This window comes from Hippoglossus stenolepis, chromosome 6 (genome assembly GCF_022539355.2).
Source record: "Hippoglossus stenolepis isolate QCI-W04-F060 chromosome 6, HSTE1.2, whole genome shotgun sequence".
Taxonomy (NCBI): Eukaryota; Metazoa; Chordata; class Actinopteri; order Pleuronectiformes; family Pleuronectidae; genus Hippoglossus; species Hippoglossus stenolepis.
In genome coordinates, this window is record NC_061488.1 from 7,869,670 (window position 1) to 7,895,285 (window position 25,616).

The 25,616-nt window shown below is 42.6% G+C and overlaps 3 protein-coding genes across 7 annotated transcripts; 2 read left to right on the forward strand and 1 right to left on the reverse strand.

The window, feature by feature from the left end:
• Positions 1-1,153: 1,153 nt before the first annotated feature.
• Positions 1,154-12,878, reverse strand: LOC118111283 (transcription initiation factor TFIID subunit 4-like). Its single transcript, XM_035159723.2, has 15 exons — positions 11,752-12,878; positions 10,026-10,180; positions 9,044-9,166; positions 8,160-8,312; positions 7,893-8,015; positions 7,519-7,608; positions 6,300-6,527; positions 6,074-6,197; positions 5,565-5,682; positions 3,820-3,989; positions 3,583-3,713; positions 3,341-3,466; positions 3,069-3,125; positions 2,866-2,985; positions 1,154-2,748 (listed from the first exon to the last, which is right to left on the reverse strand). Exons 1-15 carry the CDS (start codon positions 12,401-12,403, stop codon positions 2,581-2,583), a joined length of 2,538 nt encoding a protein of 845 aa, XP_035015614.1. The 5' UTR covers positions 12,404-12,878; the 3' UTR covers positions 1,154-2,580.
• Positions 12,879-13,811: 933 nt separating this feature from the next.
• On the forward strand, positions 13,812-16,416 carry lsm14b (LSM family member 14B). Of its 2 annotated transcripts, none has more exons than XM_035158034.2 (8): positions 13,812-14,005; positions 14,085-14,248; positions 14,363-14,492; positions 14,610-14,804; positions 14,946-15,032; positions 15,099-15,275; positions 15,455-15,590; positions 15,685-16,416. In XM_035158034.2, exons 1-8 carry the CDS (start codon positions 13,885-13,887, stop codon positions 15,836-15,838), a joined length of 1,164 nt encoding a protein of 387 aa, XP_035013925.1. In that variant the 5' UTR covers positions 13,812-13,884; the 3' UTR covers positions 15,839-16,416. The 2 variants fall into 2 exon arrangements, with proteins under 2 accessions (XP_035013925.1, XP_035013926.1); XM_035158035.2 differs by having other exon boundaries at positions 15,114-15,275.
• Positions 16,417-17,099: 683 nt separating this feature from the next.
• Positions 17,100-25,589, forward strand: LOC118110364 (calcium-responsive transactivator). 4 transcript variants are annotated; one of them, XM_035158030.2, is made up of 11 exons: positions 17,100-17,237; positions 18,037-18,113; positions 18,206-18,290; positions 18,585-18,717; positions 19,109-19,345; positions 20,108-20,272; positions 21,977-22,078; positions 22,596-22,688; positions 22,832-22,951; positions 23,044-23,171; positions 23,597-25,589. In XM_035158030.2, the coding sequence occupies exons 1-11, from the start codon at positions 17,169-17,171 to the stop codon at positions 23,621-23,623; spliced, it is 1,236 nt and encodes a 411-aa protein (XP_035013921.1). In that variant the 5' UTR covers positions 17,100-17,168; the 3' UTR covers positions 23,624-25,589. The 4 variants fall into 4 exon arrangements, with proteins under 4 accessions (XP_035013921.1, XP_035013923.1, XP_035013924.1 ...); XM_035158031.2 differs by lacking the exon at positions 17,100-17,237 and adding an exon at positions 17,268-17,398; XM_035158032.2 differs by lacking the exon at positions 21,977-22,078.
• Positions 25,590-25,616: the final 27 nt, after the last annotated feature.

The following is a 25,616-nucleotide window of genomic DNA, read 5'->3' on the forward strand; positions in this document are numbered from 1 at the left end:
TTACAACACAGCGTTTCTCTTTCTCTGGCGTTTTTTGGTGATGTAGTTATTATGGAGCACACAAACTCTGTCAGAGATGATCGTTGTAGGACATAAAGAATATATTTTTAAGCACTTAGGGAAGCATGGAATCCTTGAAATGATCACGTTTCGTGCACTGATGAGCTGGTGTGCTGCCAAATTCTTCAGCTTCAAACAGAGAGAGGGGTGAAGTATTTAAAAAGTCAGAATGTCCATTTTGGATTTTTAAAGGATTCACAATGCAACTGGAAATGTCTGCGTTTGGAAGCAGTGACCAATTAAGATCGACCTCTCAGATGTATGATAAGATCTGATCTGATCGAACAGCTTGAAGAAATTAAATGATAAGACGCAAACAAGGAATAAGAATATGTGGAAAATTGCTGTAGGGATAATTCAGATTTTTTTAAATCCCCATTTTAATGTGCTTCAAGATTGAAATTGTTCGATTATTTCCTAACAAATGGGCTGATTGTAAATGGTAGAGAAGATAAAATAGGATTAAAAGTGCGGACATGACATGACAAACTAAGCCCAATGTGTGAGTGAACACAACGATGTCATCAATAATCACGACACTCAAGATAAAGATATTTCTTTTTTAATAGAGATCATTCTCTCTCAATCCATTATAAAATAGCAATTCAGATATTTACATATAAACAAGTGGCTGTGCAAAATTTACATGATATTGGCAAGAGAGCATCATTTATTCGTCTTATTCGACAAATGAATGTGTAGGAAAAATTCCACAAATTCTCTCATTGTAAAGTTGGCAACTGATAAATCTACAAATAGCAAACTTAAGTATGTACAGTAATAAAATCTGCCCATAAACATTCTCTTGTTAAACGACAAAAAGGTATAAAGTCCCAAAATTATAATTATTAGAATTATGTGCGCTACAAATATAGAAAGTTATTGTGTTTATGTCTTTAGAAAACTGATGTGTCAAAGTGCAGTTCTCATGTTTCACCCGACGTGACCTCCATCATCCATTCAAATATAAAAATGAAGATGCTCAACTTCACTGAAAAAAATATGTTACTGGGATTTCTCTATACTCCATTTCTTAAATTTCATATTATAGCACATGAGCTACACAGTGCGGAAACTTTAAATCACTTGCAAATTACACCATACATGATTTTATTAAGTAGCATTAACCAATGTCTAATATATTTCCAATGGTACAAACAGAAAAGAACTGAATTGAGTTAATATCCTGCCCCAATACATTTTAGCCAGAAGTTACATTAACATTGTACATTTTGATTTGAAGTTCTTTTTGTGACATTTTTTTAAAAAGGCAGGAATATTGGTTTATAGTTCTGATTATTAGTTTTAGAATAAGCATACACACCCAAATCCTCAGTATTATTTTTCATAAAGTGCACGGCTCATTATTCTTGGATCTTCTATAAATAAATGGCACCAGGATATTAAAAAACAGAAAGTTGAATTGTCTGTCATCACTTAAGAAATGCATGGAAATAGGCTGTAGGGGAAAAACTAAAAACTCAGTATGGTTGCTTCAGAAATGATCGGCAGGGATGATAAGTAAACATTGTTGTAACTGTGCTGGAATCTAAATAAAATAATAAAAAATAAACACTCAGGATCTCCCACAGTGAAAACACCGCAATTCAAATACCAACAGATATCAACACCTTGTGATTACACCATGTGTAACCCTGTGGGATTAAACTGCTGCACGACGCATGATATACATTATTATTTCTGTTTCCAATCAAGCAAAGACACACACAAAAAAAAAAAGCAAACAACAAAATAAAGAATGCATCCGACAAATCTGGAACGAGCTGATGGAGTGATGAAGTTACATGAGCTGAACGTCACAGTCTAATTCATATGGCTTCATTTGAACAAGGCAACTCAGCAAAAGACAGGAGGAGTCAAAATAAATCTCTGTGAAACAATCCACAGGCAAAATAAAACTGGCAAAAAAAAAAACACAAGGTATAAATGTGCGATAAATTAAAACCTCTGTTAAAAAACGTAAATAAACAGAGTGTTTATGTCGTCACGGTCGAGAAAGTTTGAATTACTGCAGTTTTGGGATATCAGGCTGCAGCTGAATGTTGCACGTTAATCTCAAATGGAACCACTTATTCATTTCTACCCAGAAGTCAGTGCAATGACACTGACAAGGCTTTCAAATCTGAAGAGCTCAGTTCGGTAAAAGACGTTTTTTTTTTTTTTCTCCTCCTGAGCAGCGTGAGGCAGTGCATGAGGGAAGAGCGGCTGAGTGCAACTGGTCTCTGAAGAGCAAAGCGAGCTGAGAGGCTCCCGCTGAAATCAGGGCCAAGTTTCAATATTTGCTCCATCTCTGTGCTGAGAACACAAAAGGGCTGAGAGCTGAAGAGGCTTTTGAAAGCTGACGTCTCCTCTGCGTTCCAGATAATTCACTTCCCACAGACACACGTCTCCCCACATTCTGCAGAGGGTGATCAAAGTACCAGCAGAGAGGGTCTGAGCTGACAGTCAACTCTGCTTCCTTAATGCCACTGAGTTAGACTCGTCACTTTAATGCGGGTGCTATTTGAGGAAGCCTTTATAGAGTAGGTGTGAGTGACTGGTCCCTCTTTCATTCTCCAGGCAGAAGAGCAGGTCCCTGAGGTTGACTCTGGTGATGCGCTGTCGCATAAACTGTCTGGAGCCCCCTCCACCGGAGCCCGCAGGCTGGCAGGGCCCTGACCCGGAGCCCTGGAAGGTGGAAATGGAGCAAACACAAGACAGACATTTAGTCGTTTAATGAGCTCTTATGTGAATTTGAAAAAAGAAAAAAACCCCGTCTGCATTAAATGCTTCCATGTTCCTCACCTCTGCACTGGCACCTCGAACAGGAGAGTACATTTTTTGTTTTTTCCTTGGGCCAATGGCTGCCAGCGCCGTGAGGTTGGCTTCTCTCTGCCGGATCTGAGCCAGCTCCTGCTGCTGCATCTGGAGGAGGAATCACACACGGATCAGTCTCACAGTCCAACTCATCAGAATACAATCATACACTTACGGTAGCATATATTTACCTCTTTGGCCTTTTGTTTGAGTCTCAGCTGCTCGGGGTCCTCTTGTCGTGACCGGGACTGCGGCGATGCAGAGGACATTTTAATATTTCAAGATGGATATGTTCAATTTATTCAATCAATTGTTTTATTCATTCGCTCACTCATCGTTAGCATATCGGCTCTCTCGCAGCCGAGGAAAATGTATATTAATGACACTGACCTGAGATCACTCACTCGCCTTCTCTAAGCAGTTATGACAGAATCGTACAGAGCTACTATAGATAGAATCTTACCTTGGCAGCCTTCAGGAGGATCTCTCTCTCCTGCTCCTCCTTCCTCTGCTTCTCCACCTGATCCAGCTGCTCGAAGTATCGGAGCTGGGTTCGCACATCGCTGACCTGCACGTGCCGCTCATCCTCCTGAAGGTTAGATTTATATAAAGACACAGCGAGGAGGAACAGAAAGACACAATGTGAGAAGCTGAAGCAGAGTAAATGGCAACTCTCACTTAAAATAGATGGTAATAAACCGTCACCTTGAAAGTTACGTTCTTCTGCTGCGCCACGAGTGACACCTTCTCCAGCAGGCTCTGCAGTCGCTGCTGCGTAGCATGGGAGATGAAGTTGATCACATCTGAGCCCAACTCGCTGATACCAAACTTCTTACCTGTCACAATGAGATGGGGGATTAAGATTTGAGCAGAATGAGACAGATTCACTCTTTAACACCAAGAAACGAGCCGCACGTGTTCTCTTCAGTTTGTGTGTCTCACCGATCTCGAGAGCTCTCCGGGTGAGTGGAGAGGTGGAGAGGAAGGCCTCATCCTTGCAGGAGCGAGTCACCGCGCCAACAAGGTCAGAGTTGGTTGCTAAGATACGGGCACTCTCCTCCGACAAGTTGACTCCTGCCATGGAGGCCACGTCGTTGATATCATCATCATCCCTGGAAGAAACAGAAAGTGATGTGAGGAACAGCAACACGAGCACGTTGCTTAAAACTGATATCTATTTATCTATCTGTGTACATTTGTACTTAATAAATCAATGCAGAAAGGATCAATAAAGTTCATATATAACAGCAAAATGCAAATATTTAAGCTATTCCTAAAGCCACTATACTTTGTGTAGGATTCCAAAAGTCAAAGCCTGGTGCTCCCAAGTCATAGTTAAAGAATTACATTGGACAAAGTATAGTATTTAGAGAAATCGAGATCAATGTAATATAAGAAAGAAAGACTGGATCAATTTAAGACCATCTCATTTCGAGTCACATAAAACGGCGCGGACATATTTGTTACAACACATGTGTAAATCTCTTCTTGCACATACCCGTGGTTCATAAACAACAAGAAAGCAAATAACAGCAGGCGTCTGGTGAGAAGAGTAATTGAAAGAATACATCTTTCAGACAGATGCAGCAGTTAACTCTGATTTGTCTCGGCAGTTTTAAACTGTCTGTGCCGACGCGTCCTACTTCCTCGCCAGTATATCCAAACACGCAGTTTTCAATGAAATCGCTCTTTGTTTGTTTTATCACAACTATGATTCTGCAGTTTGATCAAGCGACCTGTTAAAACAAGGCAGAGCACAAACTATCACATTGCACAGCCACATATTTGTCCTACAGTATAAACCCGTCTTTGAGTTACACCTGTACAATCTAATGTACTTATTACCCTCTGCTGACTCATTGAAGCTTTACTCTATCTTTGTGAAAGCAGAGATACAGTTAGTTCACTTGGTCTCGACAGGGAGGAGTAACGACCATGATATATTACACAAAACCACTGATGCTTACGAGGTCATTAATTCACATAATTACTGCATTAATTAGCAAATGTGTCAACAAAGAACAAGGGTGGTCAAATAGAAACAGACACAAGGACAATAAACCGGCACGCTGGAATCAAAGAGTTTTAAAGTGCATGTGTGACTCATTTACATCACACAATAGCCTACTTAAGTATTTACAGCTGCACCGTTGAATGAGCAATAAATTGGGGATGTGTTTAAAAGTCTGGTTCGACACTGGTGAGTTCATGTTCCAATAAATAAAAACTGAAAGCATAGAAGCCTATGGTCCTGATTTAAAGCAGGATTTCCCAGTCTGACTTCTGGTAAATCAATACGCCGCAATTTTTAATTAAACCACTAATTGTTTGGGCGATAAAATGTCAGCAAGTAGGGGGGAAAAAATCTGATATTTAACGATTATTTTAGCATCACGTAAGTAAGTCAAGCTGCAAATCTTCTATGAGCTGGAAGTGGTGAATTAATTAAAATGACTTAATAATAAGTGAAAAAGTTTAATGCTTACTTTTCTGTTGTTTGATAAACTAATAAATTAATTATTCCAGGTATAAGTCACAAGTTTTTATTAGTTAACCACTGTTCCATCATCAAATATATGAATAAGAACATTAAGCATCTTCTCAATTGCTTTTAAGGATGTAAGATAGTGAAAATATGATACTGGAGACCAATGTTTATTCATCATTTAACTGAATGTGTGTCAAACCTGAAGGTTCCTCCTCCTGCTTCCATCAGCTTGTTCCTCTGAGCGGCAGTGAGAAGGGTCTGACTGACGACCTGCACTCCTTTAGTCCCCGGAACAAACATGTGCCTCACAGCCGGAACTAACAGACAGAGGAACGGTCAGATTAATGCTGCTGTGAGTAAGAAAATGTTGCAGTTAAAAGAAATTTTTAAAACATGCACTGTAACATGAATATAATAATAATTTCAGATTTTATATTTGACATCTTTGTCAAAGGATTTTGTCCTGCAGTTACAGACAGTATCCACACGGTGGCAGCCCAGAGTGGAACATAGTAAATGGGTGACTCAAAGTATTCTTTGTGTGTTATTCAGTGACTTTAATTAATATGTTTAGCATCTAAATCTCACCACCAATTCTCACTGGAAACTGTATAATACACCAAATAAAGAAAATAGTGGTCACATTCATTGGCACTGATTTTACATCCCCAAGGAAGAAATAAAAAAAAGAGTAAGAGAGCGTCACACCTGTCTGCAGCTGTTTGACAACCTGCGGCTGGCCCACAATGATGCGGCTGTGGGGTTGACCTCGGAGTGTTACCATGGGAGACTGAGCCACTGTCACCTGTGGCCTCACTATAGTCCCGTGTTGCTGTGGCGAGACACAATAACAAAAACAGAAGTATAAACTTTTACACTTTATTTACTATTTGCCTGCCCATCACTGAATTCAGATACTAAACAGACATATTACCAGTACTGTTTTGCTGTGAGGCATCTGAGGGAGGCTGATGACTGTGGTTTTGTTCCCGGTGGAGCTGGTGGCTACAGTGGTGGCGGTGGAGATTGGAGGTCGCAGCACCACAGCGGTGAGGGCCTTGGAGGCTGTGGCAGCCGGCTGAGTGCTGGGCTGCGGCAGCAGGCTCTGCTGAATGAAGGCCTCTGAGTCTGGGGTCAACTGACGCAGTGCAGGGAGACTTCTCTGCAGGAGGACAGAGGACAGACAGAGTAAATAAACAGTAGTTTAATGACGTCTACTTTAATCCACACAGGACACATTAGCAAAGAAACAGCAGTTCAAGATAAATGGCGCAGACTATTAAACACTGTGCTGGAAACAAAAAGAAGAGAGAGAATTTAGAGGAAATGTAGTTTACGTTGCACTTTGTCTTTCTCTAGGTCTGTTTTAAATAAACCACTAAACATCCCACTGGCAAAACAGTGAAGGAGCTATTTGTAATGGTGAATGCTTAGCAGGATTTCCCACTGCTGAACCAGCAAGCAGGATGAATGGGTTTTTATATCGATTTTATTTATTTGACTTTTTACTTTAGATACTTTTGCATTGACACAATAATATTACAATTTCCAAATTTGTGATGAGGCAAATCAGTACTGTCTGTATAAATGACCTGCCATGTCTAACATCAAGTATATCTTTCTTTCTTGTTCTGGGAAACAAGACTCATCAATTTTTGATGTGGGTTTATTTTTCTTCTTCTATGATATAATGCTACCTTTTAGGATTTTAAGATTATTTTGGTTTTAGATGATTTTGAATCCTTTTTTACGTATGTTTTTGTCATGACATCTCGGGACCATGTTGGAAATAAGTGTTTTTATCTAAAAATCCATCAATCAATCAACATTTGCATCTTTTGCATTCTACCAATTGCCAGTTTTTTCTCACTTTATCTGTTTGCACATTGGCTCGGAAATGAGAAATTCGACAGACTTTGTACTAGGGAGCTGAAAGAGGAGTCTGTAATGTCCAGTTCAACAGATTCAGACATACAGCGCCACCAGGTAATGTATAGAAAGGTTCAGGGTTGAAGTGCATGTGCTGTGTGAATGCAGCTTTTGTCTGTCACGCAGGGCACAGCCTTCATGTGCAGGTGAACTGATGAAAAGAGGACTAGAAGCATAAAATGCCGTATTAGCCGTTCTATCTGCGAGTGTGTTGTTGATCTCACCTTCAGGAAAGGCACAAGGTACGGCTGTGGCGACGAGTTCAGCTCTTTGTATAATCTACTGGTGAAATCTTCAGGCTCTATCTTTGCTTCCTGTTGTACAATAGAAACAGAAGATGAATAAGAACAGAAACGAGATTGAAGGTTAAGGAAAAACAGAACAAAGGAATAACGAGAGAGGATGAGCAACACACCCATTGGTGCTCAGGTGGAGGCAAGTGCATTTGCTTTTTTAACAAAAATGGGTGCAGGAAAGGAGAATAACAACTGTGTTGATTTGAACCAACAAACACTTAAGTCGTAGGGCCCAGAGATGGTGAGAGAAAGAGATGAAGGATATGATGGAATAATGAGAAAGAAGAAGGAGAAAACTGTACCAGCAATTGTTTGACCAGCTCCTTGACGCTGGCTGTGGTCTCAGAGGACTGTTTTCCACTGGATGCCAGCTTGATCAGCGTGGACAAAAAGTTCCTACACTTCTTCACATTCTCAAGTGTCTCCTGCAAAACACACAAACAAACTGTACTTTTCTAAAACACACATTTCATTTACAGTAGAAAAATAGAGCACAACACAAAACACTAGAAAATTACATATCTGTGTGGTTCATTATAAAATGTTCAAGGTTACTACTTCTCTCTTACAGCTGTGATAGCTATTGGAGCGGAGGCCCCAGGGGCCCTGAGGGGCCCTGCCCTCTGTGTCACAGTTGTGGCTGCAGATCCAGGCTGTACAGTGGTGGACGTTCCTAGCGGCTGACCCGGGCTGGCGGCCGTTCCTCCCAGCATGATGGTGTTCTGTTTGAGTCAGTGAATATACAGCCATGAGATGAGACTCAGGAAAATGACAAGGTCAGAATAACATGCCCGTCATTTTTATTCTTCCAGGAAAGAGATAGAGGTTTGTCTTTTGTATACAACATTCAGTCGTTGGAGCTTTACAGTTCTCCTCTTCCATCCCTACATTACAATAGAGCTCCCAACAACAATGTGATGTGCAAACCAGACAATGAAAACTAATGATGTTTCAGTGAAAAGTGTATAAACCTTTAAAGGAATTTCCATGGCAACGAAGAGAAAGAAAAAGATTAATACAACCAGTAGGCAGACAAAAAGGCCAGATCTTCAAGCCTTGCCAGAAAACCCAGCCTTTCCTTGCAGTTATTTGGCAAAACAAGTTGATAACTGAGCAATATTATTATTATTTTTTTAATCACGCATTCCAATTCATTTAGAAAATCTATTTAACTTGTTCAAGAAAAATGCATTTAATCCTGCATCAAAGGTAAAAAGAGTAAGATCATTATATAACTTTTTAATTCTAGGTAACTGGTTGAGTTTTGATGAGGTCATAAGGACCACGCCATGTTTAGACTGATGTGGGCAGCACAGGGTAGGGGAGTAATTATGACGTTGATGCCAAAAGTGCCGCATGTAGCCAATCAGCAGGATATCTCAGAGGTTTGTTTTAACTTTGGTGCTTGCTGCCTTTATATTCTACACAGGTAATTACATTGTGGCGGCTTTACCTGCAGTACGGGCGGCCTCTGCAGTTTGGTGGTGGGCGTCACAGTGGTCTGGGCCGTGGAACCTTGTTTAATGATAGTGGTGGGGGCAACTGAACGAGTCAGCAGCGACGCCGCGCCTGGAGCCTGTAGAACAGCAGGAGATATGAGAGGAGGTGTCGTACATGACAATTTAAATAACAGTGCACTACTTAGGATTTATCTTTTTACATAATTGCACTTTATATATGATGCCTTTCACTTCAGTAGCAAAGAAATTACTCTGGGTTTTTTTCAGTCAATTATTTGAAGCAGGTGTAGCAATTTTGCCACTGAGTTATCTTTTTTTGATGATCTCTTTCAGTTCCTTAACTCAATTTAACGTTGGATGCAGAACTCCACGTATGCTAAATAAAGCCTGTTCATTTTGATTGCTCCTTTACCGTTCAGCCAGAGCGTGCATGTGAAACCATCTGTCAAAATATAATGAAATCAGACTGCAGAGTGAAATGCATCAAATCAACACGGCGTCTTTGTTTGCAATTTCTAGCACAAGAAAAACACATTTGGTTGATTTTTATTTTCTATCCGACAGTAAAATTGTACATGATGTAACAAAGTGTGTCTAAATAATTAGATTGAAAACATTTGCAGGGTGACAGCTCAAAGTGTGTTCATTATTGTGACTGTGAACATTGTCACTTTGATGGGAGGCTTGTGATATATTGCTCAGGTCCAGTGTTTCTCTTTCCTGATACCAGTCCTGAATGATACCTAAACTCAGGATATCGGTTAAGACGGAGAACAGATCTAAATGATGATGATTAGTACGACCATTTCCAAACTAAAAGTGAAGATATTTCTACACCAACATTCTTTTAAAGTTCCTGTTTCAGGATTATGATGTACATAAATACTGATCCAGTAGATCAGATCAGTGCATCACTACCTAACAGGTATGAGTCACATGTTGTGTTTGTGACTGCAGCCATGTGTTCACTGTTACCTGTAGAGAATTGATCTGGACAGGTGGAGTGCTTGTGGGGGCCGCAGGTCGTGGTGTCATGGCGCTTTGGGACTGCGACTGAGCCTGCATCTGAGCCAAGGTCTGCTGGTGAATCATCAGCAGCTGTCCACTCTCACTGCGAACCAGGACCATGCCTGCAAGAGGCAAACGTCAGGGGGGGTTAGGATGGTCTGATCAGTCTCATCAATATACTGTATGAGCGTATGTATGGAGTTTCTGACATGTGGCATTATGAATTATTCATCTGTAGGTGTATCGATGCATTACCCCTGATCATATGTACAGAGATTTCAAGCCAGTCAGTGACAGATCAAGCAGCAAATCATGGTTCTGTAAATCAAAAGCATTTCAAGCCCAAACACAATGTTTAACTAGAGCTTGTTAACCATCCTCATACTAAAAGAACAAAGTAAAACTTTACTCTTGCAGCCAAAACTTTATAAGTGTACAGTGTTTTGCCGGCCCGTTAACTAAAAGGTGATTCACTGTGTGATAAATCACAAAGCGTCAGTACACAGTACGGTACACTGACTGACAAAGTAGAAGCAGGTTACAGAGAGGACAGCCAGGAGAATGGTTTTGTGCCGAGTTGCAGGAGTTGTTGTTTAATGATGTTGTGGTCTGTTTAAGTCAGACCAGTCATCCTCTGGTTGGGTAAGCTCTATACACTGGTCTCCAAAAAAGAGCTGATTTCCATTCACAGACATTAATACTTCCTTATACCAAAGCGTTATACAGTAAATAGCCGTTTATATGAGAACAGTTTGATGTTGTCTCTGACAAGACAAAGTTGTAATAATCAATTTATTGCAGGGCTTTGCACATTTCTAATCAGCTGCTTGTGGCCCTAGAAGACAATCTGTTTATTCTATAACGCTATCTGATTATGTTGTGGCTACTTGCAGCCTAAAGAGTCAATCCTGTCTAACTTGTTGGAGAAAACTATTAATCCTCTTAAAGTGGTTGTTACTTTAACTCTGGGAAGCTGGATGTTTTGGATATTTGAGGCAAATTGTCACCTGTGCATTTAACCCTGCATGACTCAGAGGTAAAAAGAGTAAAATCATTATTACTCCTTTCTCCTCCAGGATTTAGGAGAGCTGCAGAGCTGTGAGCAGCAGGCGGACGATGATGGACAAACATGCGCACGTTGTAGGGTTATTAACTTTTTTAACCGAGGCTGTGCCGGACCACAATGAGTGAAGCAACATTTGTGGGCAACATGAGACACTTAGTTTAGAAAAAGGGAAACCATGTGAGTGGATACATTTCAGATGTCATGAGGACCATGATATATCTAGACTGATGTGGGCAGGAGAGGGCAGGGGAGTAGTTATGATGTTGATGCCAGTGGTCTCTGTGTCACAGGAGAAGTAGAACTGGCTCCTATAACTTCTCCTTTCTCCTCCAGGATTTAGGAGAGCTGCAGAGCTGTGAGCAGCAGTGAAGCAACAGTTGTGAGCTTCATGATTGGAGGCAGGTAAAGCTGAGGAGACACTGGGTTTAGATAAAGGGGAAACCATGTGACTGGTTGAGTTCTGATGAGGTCATGAGGACCACACTATGCCTGGACTGATGTGGGCAGTGGGAGTAGTTATGATGTTGATGCCAGTGGACTCTGTGTCACAGGGGGAGTAGAAATAGTAAATCCTGTCTAACCTGGTGGAGAAACCCATCCATGCCCTTACGGTGGTTGCTACTTTACCTGGAGGGAGCTGGATGTTTTGGATATTTGGGGCATTTGGCTGGGGCTGAGTGAGTCGAGGGGCCAACACCTGCGGAGCAATGGCTCGTACTACCCCGGGAGTAGGAGCGGCAGCTATCTGCACCGAAGTCCTCGGGCTCTGCAGAACAGTCGGGCTCCTCACGATCGAGCCCGTCGTGGCAGCAGTGGTCTGCATCACGGTCTTTGTGGGGTCCCACTTGTTGACAACACATCCGGCCGGTGCTGTCGCAGCTGGAGCGGGGTTCCCTCCGCTTGGCGAGGCGTTAGTGGGAGTTTGCATAGGCGGCCTCACAAGCGTGACCGTGGGGGCAGTGTTCACGCAGGGCTGAGGGGGGATCACAGGGGAGGTCACGGGGGAAGAAGTAGTCCGTATGATGGCACCGGATGCCGCAGACGCCGCTGCAGGGACGGGTCCGTTGTTTACACGCGTGACAGCTGCCTGAGGGCTGCTGGCGGGGACGTGACACCTCACCACCACGGTGCCTCCATTCAAAGTTTCAACACCAGCAGCTGCAGGTTTCCCAGCTAGTCCATCGGAGGAGACCGCGACGACCCCGCTCGCCGCCGCCGCCTTGGGCTGACTCTGCGCGGGTGTCAGGCTCGGTCCCGCCGGTGATGGGGTCCCATCCATGCTCGAAAACGTGGGACCCCCCTCCCGCACCGCCCGTCACAACTCCACGCACTCCTGTACCACGGGGAAGTGGGGGGGGTATCCAAAAACAACTCGGGGGGGGGGATAACAAGTTAGCTCCTGCAACCAAAACAAGCTAACACGTTAAGCTAACCGGAGCGGGCAGATATCTCCCCCGCTTCAGCGAGTTCCAGTTGAGAAAGTCCCATCTTCCGCCGCCCTGGACGCTTCAATCTCTACCTACAGCCGAGTTGCGGACGCGTTTCGCCCGCAGACTGGACCCTGACTGTCGCGTGGAGGTGACGTGCTGCCGCTAGCTCGCACTCCGGAGACGCGTTCGCATCGCTCGCTACTTTTCCGCGCAGCTCTCCGCCGAGTAAACACATCACCCAGTGACTCGCAGCCCGCCGCCATCTTTGACCCCCGGCTACGCTCGGCACCGCCGGACGCGTGCGCCGGTTGGCTGCGGCCTCCGTGACGCGGCTCCGTCGGGCGCTGTGATTGGCTCGTGCGGGGGAGATAAATCCTGCAGTGTGGGGAGAACCAGGGGGAAACAGAGCTTCTCGTCACTGAGCTGCACCTGACGGGACTTCATCCCTCAGAGGAAACTCTCTCACAAAGTTTCTGCTCAGTGCAACATGTCCCTGCAGAGCTGCACACGGAACCCAGGCATCAAGCATCCACTGACTTGATCCCAGAGGACTCAAAATGGCTGCTTTCTTGCTATCTTCGCCAGACAAGCATCAGAATTAGATCTATTGCCAAGCCAGGTTTACACATACAAGGAATTGGCTGCGGTGCATTTGTGCAAGTGTAAATATTAAACAAATACTATAAGCACCAGGGGAGAGGTTGTGCAATAAGTTGTAAGGAAACACTAGAGACTGGAATGTGCAAAGTAAAGTTCTTCACCTCTGTCAAAAGGTGAACTCTCAAAACTATGATCCCTATAGTTTCTGTCCACACCAAAACTCTCTGACCTCTCCTGCAATAAGTGTGAATTTATTTGTTGGCACGTCTTATATTCATATAGATTTGTTCTATTCATCTTCCTACTTATACCTTTGCAAACAACTACTGCAATTTTGCACACTTGCATCTTTTTGTCATCTTTTGTATTTAGTCTTTTGTTCTTTGTTCTATGTGCAATGCCCTTGACATGTTGCTGTAACACAACAATTTCCCAATTTGGGATCAATAAAGTACATCTATCTATCTATCTATCTATCTATCTATCTAAAGTGTTTCTGAAGAATCATAACTAAATTGTGCCAAATAATCCGGATCATGAGTGAACGTGAGAGTAGATTGGTGCATGACGTCACTCTGCCAGGTGCGTCTCAGCCAATCTGTGGGCGTGGTTTCAGGTCACGTGTGCACACCTATAAAGGCTTCCTGGTGGCCGCCGTGCTGTGGACGCTGTCACACCATGTGAGGTGTTGAGGAAGTTTGCACGCAGCAGCCCTGAGCATCCTGCAGCCATGAGTTTAGACAAGCCGTACATCGGCTGTAAAATAGGGTTAATCTCAAGAGCCCAGAATCGTTACGAGGGGATTCTGTACACGATCGATAAAGTCAACTCCACAGTGGTGCTGGCTAAAGGTGAGTGGTGGCGAGTCTGAAGTATTCAAACATGGCTGTCACTTTGCACACTTTTTCTCAAACGTTGTCTTTTAACTAGTCAAGTGCTTGGGAACGGAGGGACGACCCACTGACAGACCAACGCCCCCCAAAGATGATGTTTACGAGTACATCACTTTTCGGGGAAGTGATATTAAGGACATATCACTGTGTGAACTTCCAAGATCCCATCACAGCCTGCCTCCAGACCCTGCGATAATACAGGTATACTAGAGCAGCATGGCTCACAGCCCACACAGTACGATAATGTTAAAGAGGAAATATATATATTAAGACCCATAAAATCTGAGTTTAATAGTGTTAACCTCTTTTAATCAGTCATCCAGTGCAGGTTCTTCAGGCATCTGCTCAGCTCTTGGACCATTTAGCCCCATGAGGATGCCCGCCTACAACCAGCTCGCTGCCAGCTCTCTACTTAATCAACAGTATGCTGCAGCTCTTGGCCTCGGTAAGTCAAAGAGCAGAAATTCCTAGTAAACCGATAACCCTACTTCTTTAGTTTGGCTGACATCCCGATATGCAACTTGTTTAAATACTGGGGTATTTCACTATGTTATCCATACAGGGCCTGTGCTTCCTGGCTTACATATAAGAAGGGGCCCCATGGTGGAAAAGGCTGTTCAAACCCTCCATGTAGACAGATATAGGCAGAGGGGAGGCTTGTCTGCATCCCAGGAGCAGGAGCAGTGGTGGGACAGGAGGTGGCCCCAAAGGACCAGAGGAGAGGGTTCCAAATCCTCACGGGTCTCTGGAGCCACTTGTAAGCATGCAGGATTGCAATGATGAAAGCCTAAATGTGTTTAATATAACGTGTTGATAGTGTGGAAAAATGTTAAGAGTTGTGATGCCTATTTGTGCACTTCCAAACAATCTTCTATTTTTTTTATTATATATATATAAGCAAAGTTCAGCCAAGCTGTGCCCAGAGCTCAGCAGGACGCTCGGCTACAGAATGATGAAAACAGGCCACCATCCCGAAGAAGACAAGGTAATCATTAATGTACATAAATGAGTAAAAATCCTATTAATTTGCTATTAACAATGATTTTTAAAGAATTATTAATTCCAGGACCTCGGAGACGCAGGAACTACAGTCGTGGACAGTTGATGGCGGCGAATATTCCATCTCCCACTCTGAAGTTTGACACAGACTTTGATTTTGATTCCTCAAATGCACAGTTTATTAAGGAGGAGCTGGAGAGGGAGGGGCAGGACAGGACGAATGTGAAAGGTTGGTTCAATGCACACAGATGTATCTATTTTTCATCTCCTCTTGCGTGTGATGGTGTACAATCGTTCAAAATAAATTAATTGTATAGAAGCTTAGCAGCAGATTTGGTCAACGTAGTGACAGTTACAGCAGTTTTGCACATAGCCTCCAGGGTACATGACATGAGTTTCTGTCTGCAGATGGTCATCGTGAGGTAGAAGAGAAGGAAAAGGAGAAATTGCACTCGGCAGCAGAGGATGGTCATTTTGGACCAAAATGCTACTATAACAAAGCAAAGTCCTTCTTTGACAACATCTCATCTGATAATATGCTCAGGTAAACCTCCTGGCGTTCTTTAATCCTAACACGAGTTGGGTCTGTTTGTAGATCTACAGTTTTGTGCCTCCTTTTTGCTGTCGACCTGTTTCAGACTAACGTGGGCAGAGGAGCGGAAGCGCAATCTGGAGACTTTCGGGGTCCCTGGATGGTTCCTGAGGGGCCGTGGCTTCAGAGGTGGATACGCTGGACCAAGAGGACGGGGCACTGCTCCACCTACTTACAGAAGCAGGAGTGGACAGATGTAAAGGTCAGCGTTTGATACCAGGGCACTAAAGCAAAATCATCCCCACAGCCTCCTGTGACTATTTCCCTTGTGTATAACTACTGGGGCTGCTGCCACTTACCTGTGTCTGCGTGTTTTTGGCATAATGAGCAACATAAGCAACTCTGTTAACACTGTATGAAAAATTATCTTTTGTTTTTCCACCTTAGTCAGTTATCCTCAATTCATATTACAAAGATTTATTTTTCATCCGTCTCCAGTTTGAATATGGATGCATTGCACATTAATCTTCCCTTCAGGATATTTGCCTGAATATATACTTTTTTTTAATTATTAAATGGGGAAGTGAATATTGAATTAATTTTTTTCTACTTGACAAATTTCACTTCTAAAATGTGTTTATTTTCAAAAAACTTGGGTATTGCCTCTTGAATACTTGTCATACTTTAATTATATTTCATTAAAGAATGTTGTAAATTGTGAATATTAACATAAAATGAACTGAACTTAAATGTATTTAAAGGTTAAATCTTGTCACTGCTTTATTCTGTCGTATTGAATCAACAAGTGAGAATAATGTAAATAAAAGGGGGAAATGCTGATCGTCTCATGTTCTCTGATGCTACTGCAGTACACATATTTCAATAGTCTTTGTGCAGAAGTAACCATTATCATATCAATACATGGAAACGTTGGGTGGGACCATACAGATCATACGTTCTGTTGCAGGCAGACACGTTCCTCGTATTTCGATTTGGAGGAGGTAACATGTTTTCCCCTTGACATATAACAAATATATTTTAATTATGGCTTTTTATTTGTTGCTGCTGTAACTTAATATGAAAACTGAACTGAGGTTCTTTCAAATTCAAGTAATGTGTCAGGTGTTATTTTAAAAAAAATTGGTTTGGGACTGTGGTTCCAGAATAAGAAATTATTTTTATTTTTTTCTCTGTTTAAAAAAAACTTTTGCAGCCACGGACACAATGTGGACTGATTGGCTCTAATGAATCAAAGGATACCTCGTCCCCAGTGCAGGAAGCTGGTAGGCTACTCACTGTCTGGACTATACCACAAACAGAGGGAGAGGGATTTCACTCTATCATGTAGAAGTTAAATGTACACAATCATTTGCACGCACACCACGAAAAACACATTCAGCTTCGTTATTTATTTAATTGGATTCAGGGACATTTGCTGTTTTTCTAATTTCCTTCCCTGATAACAGAAGTCTGGCTTTGTAAATACCCCTATTTCCCAGTAATAGAGAAACTACCCAACCAAATAGAGGGCAGCGCTCAATATAATACATATTCGAGTAAAAGAAGCGCTTTTATTTCACATATGACAAAATGTCGGTGGCGTTTTCGTCGGCGCGCCCCAGGAGTAAAGGGGAGGTGACGCAGCAGACGATCCAAAAGGTAAACCACAATCCATACGCACGGATTGGACGCTCCTGTCCGTCTGTGTGGATGGATGGATGGATGATGGGAGGGGAGTTACAATCCGTCGCCAGTGCAGTGAAAGTGGTGAACATCAGAAGAAATGGCAACTGGTATTGTAGCGTTGCAGTCGAGTGAAGGTGCGAAACCAAACAAAGCCGTGATAGTGCCAAGGAGCAGGCGACCGCTTTTTACGCACAGCGCTCAGGCGGGTTCCCTGTGATACTGCAATTTCTGGCGTTTGTTACCTCAACAAATTAGTGTTTTCTTGGAATGTGAAATAGATCAGATTCTAATTATTGTTTGCATATTTTAAATCACAGCGCGTTTGCTGGGTTGATTATTATAGGTTGCACCGGCACACAGTGTCTCATTTGGTCTATTATTCTGGACACTCGCTTTATTGGAAGAAAATCTGTGTGTAAAGGCAGGGTCGTGTAGGGTGGAGAGAAAGAAACTGAGCAACAACCGCACGATCATCTCCTGCTGCTTTTACCCTTGACTGAAACGTCCTGGTAAAAAAAAAAAAGAGGCACTACTGATCCATGAAAGCAGATTTCAAGCGGTGTCCTAAATAAAGACTAGAGGCTGCTATTTGATTTGACTCCATTATGGAACAAAAAATGAAACTGACCCAGAAAAATGTTCCAGGCTGGGTGAAGTTCTCAGAATCCAGGACATGATCACTCTAATGCCTTAAAAGGACGAATCATTGTGAATAATGGACCATGCACTCTGGCCTCAGATACAACTGAAGTTGTTTTATTGTCTCCCAAAGATGCTGGATGAAAATCATTATTTAATACAATGTATAATGGACTACCAAAGCAAAGGGAAGACAGCTGAATGCACACAGTAAGTTTCCCCTTTTCTCCCTTCCTGACCAATGCCTTGTACATCTCACAATAAGGCAAACGTGATGAACTAAAGCTGGTGTGTTTCGACAGGTATCAGCAGGTCCTGCACAGAAACCTCGTCTACTTGGCCACGATCGCAGATTCAAATCAGAACATGCAGTCACTTCTACCTGCGGTGAGTCCTCGTCAAACCATTTCCATCATATTCTCCTTTAATGTTAAAATAAATCCGTTCCATGGCATTAAAGGAAGTTAGTTCTGGAACAAATTACTCACTTTATGTTTTCCATGTACTTTGTCCTCTTGTATTCTAAATGTGAACATCGTAGCACACTGAGTCAAAACAGGAATGAATAAAGGAAAATGAATGGAGAACAGCAAATATAGATGCATACTGTGTAAAACAAATCTTAATTTTGTTAAATTGTGACTGCCAATAAAGTTATTAAACATGTTTTCAACCTTTTAGCCTCCCACTTCCAGTACGCCAATGGGTCCTGGAGGGATGGGTCCGAGTGGGGGACACGCTCCCAGCAACCTCAACGACACCATGGCACCAGGACTGGCCCCCACATCGATGATGCAGAGCCAGATGAGCAATGGTGAGAGTTCAGACTTGGTGTCTGCACATATACAGCTCACTGCTGTTGTCCGTCCTCTGTCCTGAGACCTTGTCTGATCCTCACATTGCCGCATGTTGGTCTGCAGATACAACAGCATGTCCGGTCTGTCATGCTGTTGTATCTGCCTCTCCTCTTTATTGCCTGCGTATCTATGGTCTCACATTCATCTGATAATCCAATTGTTTGTTCGCAGGAACTTTTGCTGCCTTTATTTCCTCTCATCCATCTCTAAACACATCATTAACACCCATCTCATGAATCTATCCTTGCATAACGTCCTTTAAAGATGAACTGAATGTGGGGCCATGATTAATGTGGTAGCACATGGGAACGAGTGCTGGCTGCTCTGACTGTGCGTGTGTGTCGTCAGGCTCCAGCCATGCCCCCATGCAGCAGCAGTCGGGTCAGACGCAGTCGGCCCTTCCCTCGACATCCCTCAGCCTGCCAGCCAGCAGTTACGTTGGCTCGGCCTCTTCCTCGGCCTCCGGCTACAGCCATGCTGCACCCTCCTCCCAGGGCAGCATGATTCAGAGCCCTGGTTATGGCTCTTCCTCCTCCTCCTCTTCCTCCTCCTCCTGCAGCAACCTCAACATGCAGTCCAACCAAGGTGAGCCAGGGGAAGAAGAGCCCAGTAATCAGATTTTCTATGGAAGGGAACACTTCTTTAAACCACACTGTTGAGATACAAGATGTCTGACTTGTTCTTTATTTTGGTATGATGCAAGATTCGGGAATATGATATGAGAGGAAGGGAGTAATGGAAATAATGTTCAAGGTTGAACCATACAACCATAAACTAGTTGGATGATTTCTGAAATACATCAGAATGTGTCCATGACAAACTCCCCCTTGATCTTGCTTAAATGCATTTGCCTACATGCATTCATCGATCTGTAAATCCCGACCTGTCGACGCAGTGTAACCATCAAAACAACCAGACACATTCAGTTTATCAGGGAGGTGTGCCGCCTCCTCCCTCCTCCCTCCTGCTCCAGGCTTTACCTCTTCTAATCTCTGACCCTTGACCCTGAGATGCAGCCCTCCTCTCCCTGGATGTCTGTGTGTAGTTCCTGCACCTCTGTTTATGCACTGACTTCACTGGCTTTGTTTGCATTTACTCTTCAGAGCAGCATCTTGTCCCAAAAAAGATTGTTTCTTTAAAGAGGCCACTGACTGCTCTGGACCCATTTTGGCTTTATCCCTGTGCCCTTATTGGCATGGTCCTCCTCCTACATTTGTTTATTTGTCAGTTTAATTTTGCACAGTTCCCTGAATGTTGTGTATGCGGTTGAATGCTGAAACGTGCATTGAGTTCCTCTGTGCATATTAATGTATGAGATCTCTCCACAATCCCACCTCCTTCCTTTAGTCTCCATGATGCACCAACAATCTGCCACTCCGCAGTACTCCTCAGCTCAGGCTGGGGGCCAACACTATCAGGGACAGCAGGCCATGGGCATGATGGGTCAGGGCAGTCAAGGAAACAGTTTGATGACTCAGAGGCCCATTGGATCCTACCGCTCTTCACAGCAAGGTAGGTGATCCATGCCACTTTGGTTAAAGGAGACGTGTAATGCTCCCAATCAGGTTCACATGTTTGATTTGGGTTATTGCTTGAAAATGTTTACATGCTCCAATGTTCAGAAAACTCCTCACGTTCCACAGACTGTCCATCGCTGCAGCTCCTGTTTTCTTCCTCGGCCCCAAAATGCACGGTTTTAGCTCCTTGCCAGACTAGCTGCTAGGTGTGCATCATACAAATATTCCATGACATCACAATTCCCTGGAAGTATCGGGCAGTCTGCTGATGACTCGTCTCAGCGTTTTCTGGGGAGAAGAGGAGCTCCCTCTTTGCACAACTTTAACACGACACAAAAACCTTCATAACACACTAAAGAGCATCTGAAAAAGCACAATACGTCTCCTTTAAACAGTGGGCTTGGTTTGTTGTGGTGTGTTTGAGTGGTGGCATACATCAGTGGATGGACGTGAGTGTCTGTGGGACCACTTGGACCATCCACTGGTCGTTAGAACGGCTGTTTTCTGTCCCCTGATAAGTATTTTCACTGCATCATGGTATTAATTAGCCACCATAAAGTGAGAGCCATATTAAAAGTGAACTAATGAATCCATCCCAGTTGCCTTCCTGCCGCTTTAAGAGGCAGACTGGCGATGTATCACTCACATCCCATTAAGTTCCTGTCTTTGTAAGTCACTTAATGTGTGCTGTGTCAGCGTGTGCCTAATAATAGCTGCACCCTGCCCTGTTATATCTTTTGAAGAAGAGGCACATAGTAGCTCTGATGTATAAAAAGAATGGGAAACCGTTTCCAGGGCAACGGCCCATGGTTGTAAGTCCTCATTCAACCTGGTGCACTGTTATCCCTGCATGACTGGGTGATGTATTTCCAAATAGAACCGCGTTTCAGAATTGTTTTCGTCCATAGTTAACCCAGGTGACTCGTCCAGCCTCATCCCTGATTGGTTGTGGGTCTGTTGCTAGGGCGTCTGTTTCAACTGTGGCTCCTTGGTCATATTGGGACATGTCAGATTTGTTGCTATGAAAGTGTTTTTTGTTTTTTTATTAGTCCTGTAGCTCATAGCTGTATTTGTACACTATTGGGTCCTTTGTGGTTTGGAGAGAAGATTAGACTTTGCTTGGGTCTTTTGCTGCATCTTCCAGAGAGTTTTCTTTTGTTCTGTTGGTTTCCTGAGTATTTTAGATCAAATTGAAAGGGTAAATGAAGGAGTGGAATCTGGACTTTCTGCACACCACCACCGAGCAGAGAACAGATAGAGAAGCCTCTCTCTGAAGCCTGATAGCTGGCTTTCTGCAATCCTCATTTTCTCCTCCAAATTACATCTTGTACAATCTTTCCATGGAATTATTTATCCAGTCCACTTTAGTTAGTGTCTCTAAAGTTTGCATTGGCCAGAAGAAACTTTCTTCATATTTTTATTACATCCCCCTCCACTAAAATGGTCCAATATATGATTATAATAAAAATATATCATATTAATCTATAATACTATAATTTTCCCGCTTTTTGCCTCAGAGATAAATGATGACTCCTTAAAAGATTGTCAAATAACAAAATTGTCTTTTGCAACTTTTATTATTATTAATACACACACATGCTGACACACTCCTTCAGAGAACCTAAATTGTCCAAGTGACCTGGCGCAGCCCCGTTAGTCTCCAGCTGTTTAACCGTTCGTGGTGTCGCCTGTCTTGCAGGATCTGCACAGCAGCACATGGGACAAGACGAGTTCTACGGAGAGCAGTATGGACACACTCAGAGCTCCAGCGAGCCCAAAAACCAGCAGTATTACCCTGATGGTAATCATGCACATCCATAAACTTTATACACCCAGCTCTCAAACACACAAATCCCCATTATGGGTCAGGCCATTTCCTTTTACTGCAACCCCACAGGCCTGAGCCTTATTTACACCAGTGCTGAAGCATTCCGCTCTAACGCCCAGTCATTGTCCTTTTTACCTTAACTGTGGGAGATGAAAAGTATTAAAAAGAAATTGCAAAAGACTAACATTGGTCTCAATTATGTTTCCTCCCACTGTGTCTGTGTCCATACTGTCCCCTTTGGTGTGCCGGAATTTCAGATTTCAGTCAGTTCTGTAGCAGTTGTGTTCAGGAGAGAACGCATATTTCCTCCGGGGTGTTTCTTTGTGCTTTGTGCGTAATGCTGAAGTGAGAAGCCTCGTAAAATATCTGTGGTTTTAACTTTGTTTTTACACGTGTGAATTTTTCAGCTGCACACTGTTGATAAAAATGAATTTTCTGTGTGTAAGTTTGCAGAGGAGTTGTTGCATGTGTTGAATCCTGTTCTCTGCAGGTCACGGAGAGTTCTCATATCAACAGTCTTCATACGGCGAGCAAGGCTACGACCGGTCATTCGACGAAACCTCACAGCACTACTACGAAGGAGGTAACAGCTTTTTGTCTTTATTAGGTGTATTTTCCTGAACCTTCATGCCTCCGTTTGTCTGAGGGCTTTCCAACCAAAACTTTAGTAAAGGACTAACTCACCGATGTAATAGCTGACAGATGCTTATGCATGTGCACCTCCAGGTAACTCTCAGTACAGCCAACAGCAAGCCCAGTATCAGCAGAGCTCTGGCCAGCAGCAGTCCTTCAGCCAACAGCAGTACTCGTCTCAACAAGGCTACACAGGACAGCCACAGGGATACGGTTAGAACAATCTAGATCCTACAGTATTTTGTGCTTTCAAACAAACATAAACACAACGAGCAAGTTTCTTGAGTGTAACCGCTCCTCCGCAGGGCCTGGCCAGGGTGGATCCTCCCAGTATGCACAGTATCAACAGGGTCAAAGCCAACAGTATGGTTCCTACCGCTCGTCCCAGGGAGGCCCTGGAGCACAGACACAGAGGCCCTACGCTTATGAACAGGTACATGACTAATGCATTTTAAACATTTATCAAAAATATATACGATACAGGTCAATAGGCTCATTTTAGATGATAAAATTTGTCAACTTTCAACTATTTAAGTTAGAAAACTAAATTTGTAGGTGCTTAAGGCCATAATCTGATTTTTCATGTAAGATTTTTTGCTAATGTAGGTGTAACAAGGGATAAATACTTTCTTGATCTAGACGAACTTAATTATTTACGATAAACTAAATTTTACGATAATACCCAATGATCTAAAACCTTGCGTCCTGTTCCCACATATGATTTTGCATAAAACATTAAGAAAGCGGATGCATGTACTAATTATGGGATGTATTCTGTGGTAACAAAAACTAAAAAGTGGGCAGCAAAATGTGTGAGATCCAATCCAGCCTCTCAGTGTGAATCATCTTGCGTTGCAGGGTCAGTATGGGAATTTTCAGCAATAAAAGCACCACATTGTTTTCGTGTTGGAAGAGAATGAGACGCACTGAGCTCAGCTGTGGATTAGAAGACCTGGCTGCATCACATTTATTATCCTTTCATTATGACATTGATTTTCATTTTTGCAGAGGAAAACAAATTATGCTTCCTTTTTTACTTTTTATCAGATAGCGTATAGAAACAAGGTTAATGTCGACCTTCCATATGGAGGAATTTCAGTACTAAGAAGGAGCAGTTATGTCATTCGATAAAGCATCCGGCCTATGTCCTTATCTTCTTTCTTTGTCTTTGCCTTTCACTTGTCTCTGTTCATCTTTATCATATCCTCCGCTTTGATTTCATTTTAGAAGCCGTTCTTCCTTTTTGTTCTTTTTTGGTGCACAGAGACGCGAGACTGTGGTTCGTGAGACTGTGGCTATAAAAAGCAAACTGGCCTTGAGGGAAACGCTCCTTAATATAAATCTAATAGACTCAGTCCAGATTTTGCTTTGACTCTCGTAGACTCGCTCTTATATCTCACGCTAATGGAATTGAATTCTACGAAGGTGAAAACGTTTGGTCCTTTAACCTGACTTGATCGGGGTGGTTTGTCCGTGTTAGTCAAACTGTGACGTGTTGCCGTGTGGTCAAACATTACGTGTTTTCACTCTACATATGTCTACATGGTTGATAGTTGACTGATCAAGACTCAAGTGTGTGATGATCAGACGCTGTGGTTGTATTTTTGACTCTTATGTCTGCAGTGGCATTGCCCTGCACAGACACAGAGTTCAGAGGTGTTATACTCCCATTCAATAAGGGTTTTTCCTAAAAATTATTGCTACTTTGTCTTGCACTTTAATTTGCAGTGACAGTATGTGTATTATTTGATATTTCGTATTGTAGTGCAATTAAGCCTGTTTCGTTTTTTTATTTTTTTTCAACAAATGATCCTCAAAAAGCCAAAGTAACACAGGAACAGTCACGTGTCCTGCACCTCTGCTTTAAAAAGTGCAATACACTCAGTCAGTCATGTTGAGGTTGGCTCTTATAAACTTTCACTTTACTGTTTGTAATTTCTTGACTTATAATCATGGCAGCGTCTATGTTTATTTAATGTTATGGAATGTGTTTTTGATGCATCATATTTCAGAAATGTGTGTTTAATTTATTTATCTGTCTGAACAGAACATAAAACTCACCCCTTCCGTTTTTTGTCGGTGAAAACTTTATCAATCATCTGTATTGTATTAGATCAAGGAAGTAATGCAAACAAATTGGACAAAGGGGTATAGAAGGTTAGTTTTTAGATGGTGTACAAGCACACTTGCCTTATTTTACATATTTATTTTATCATCTATCTGTCTGCCTGTCTGTCCATCTATCATTCTGTGTGGGCATATATTATGTTGTCGATTTATTGATTTAAAAGAAATCAGACACATCTGGTCACTTTCTCCGTTTCCTCCAGTTAAATCAGTAATATGGATTATAAAGGGTTATTTGTGTGCGGGTTCAGCTTTGCAGTATATCCTGTAGTAACTCTACGTACCTCAGTGGGGAATGAGCACAACAGATGCAGTCATTTTGCAGGGTTAATCGAGAATGAGCGATACGTGGCTGTCAAACAGCTGAATAACAATGTATCACTCGACAGTGACAATCACAGGCTTCTCTGTACTACGATGAATCTGTGTCAGTGTTTCATTTTACTGTGACCTGAACATGTACGATATGACAAGTATTTTCCAGTTCTCTGTCGTGTGTAATCACTGATGTGGCTCGTATGACCTGTTTGTGTGCGTGTCTGTGTTTGCATGTGTGATAAAGAGAGAGAGATAGAGAGTGAGCGGGTGGAAGTCAAGTTTGGTGTGTATAATCCAAATATGAATCTTATCTACTTATCTATTGTACGACTGCATTGCCTGATCTTTTCTGCTGTCTTTTGTTACTGTTTGTTATAGAAAAATAAACTGACATTCACCTCTCGTACGTCTGCATTTTGTGTATTTTTGTGTA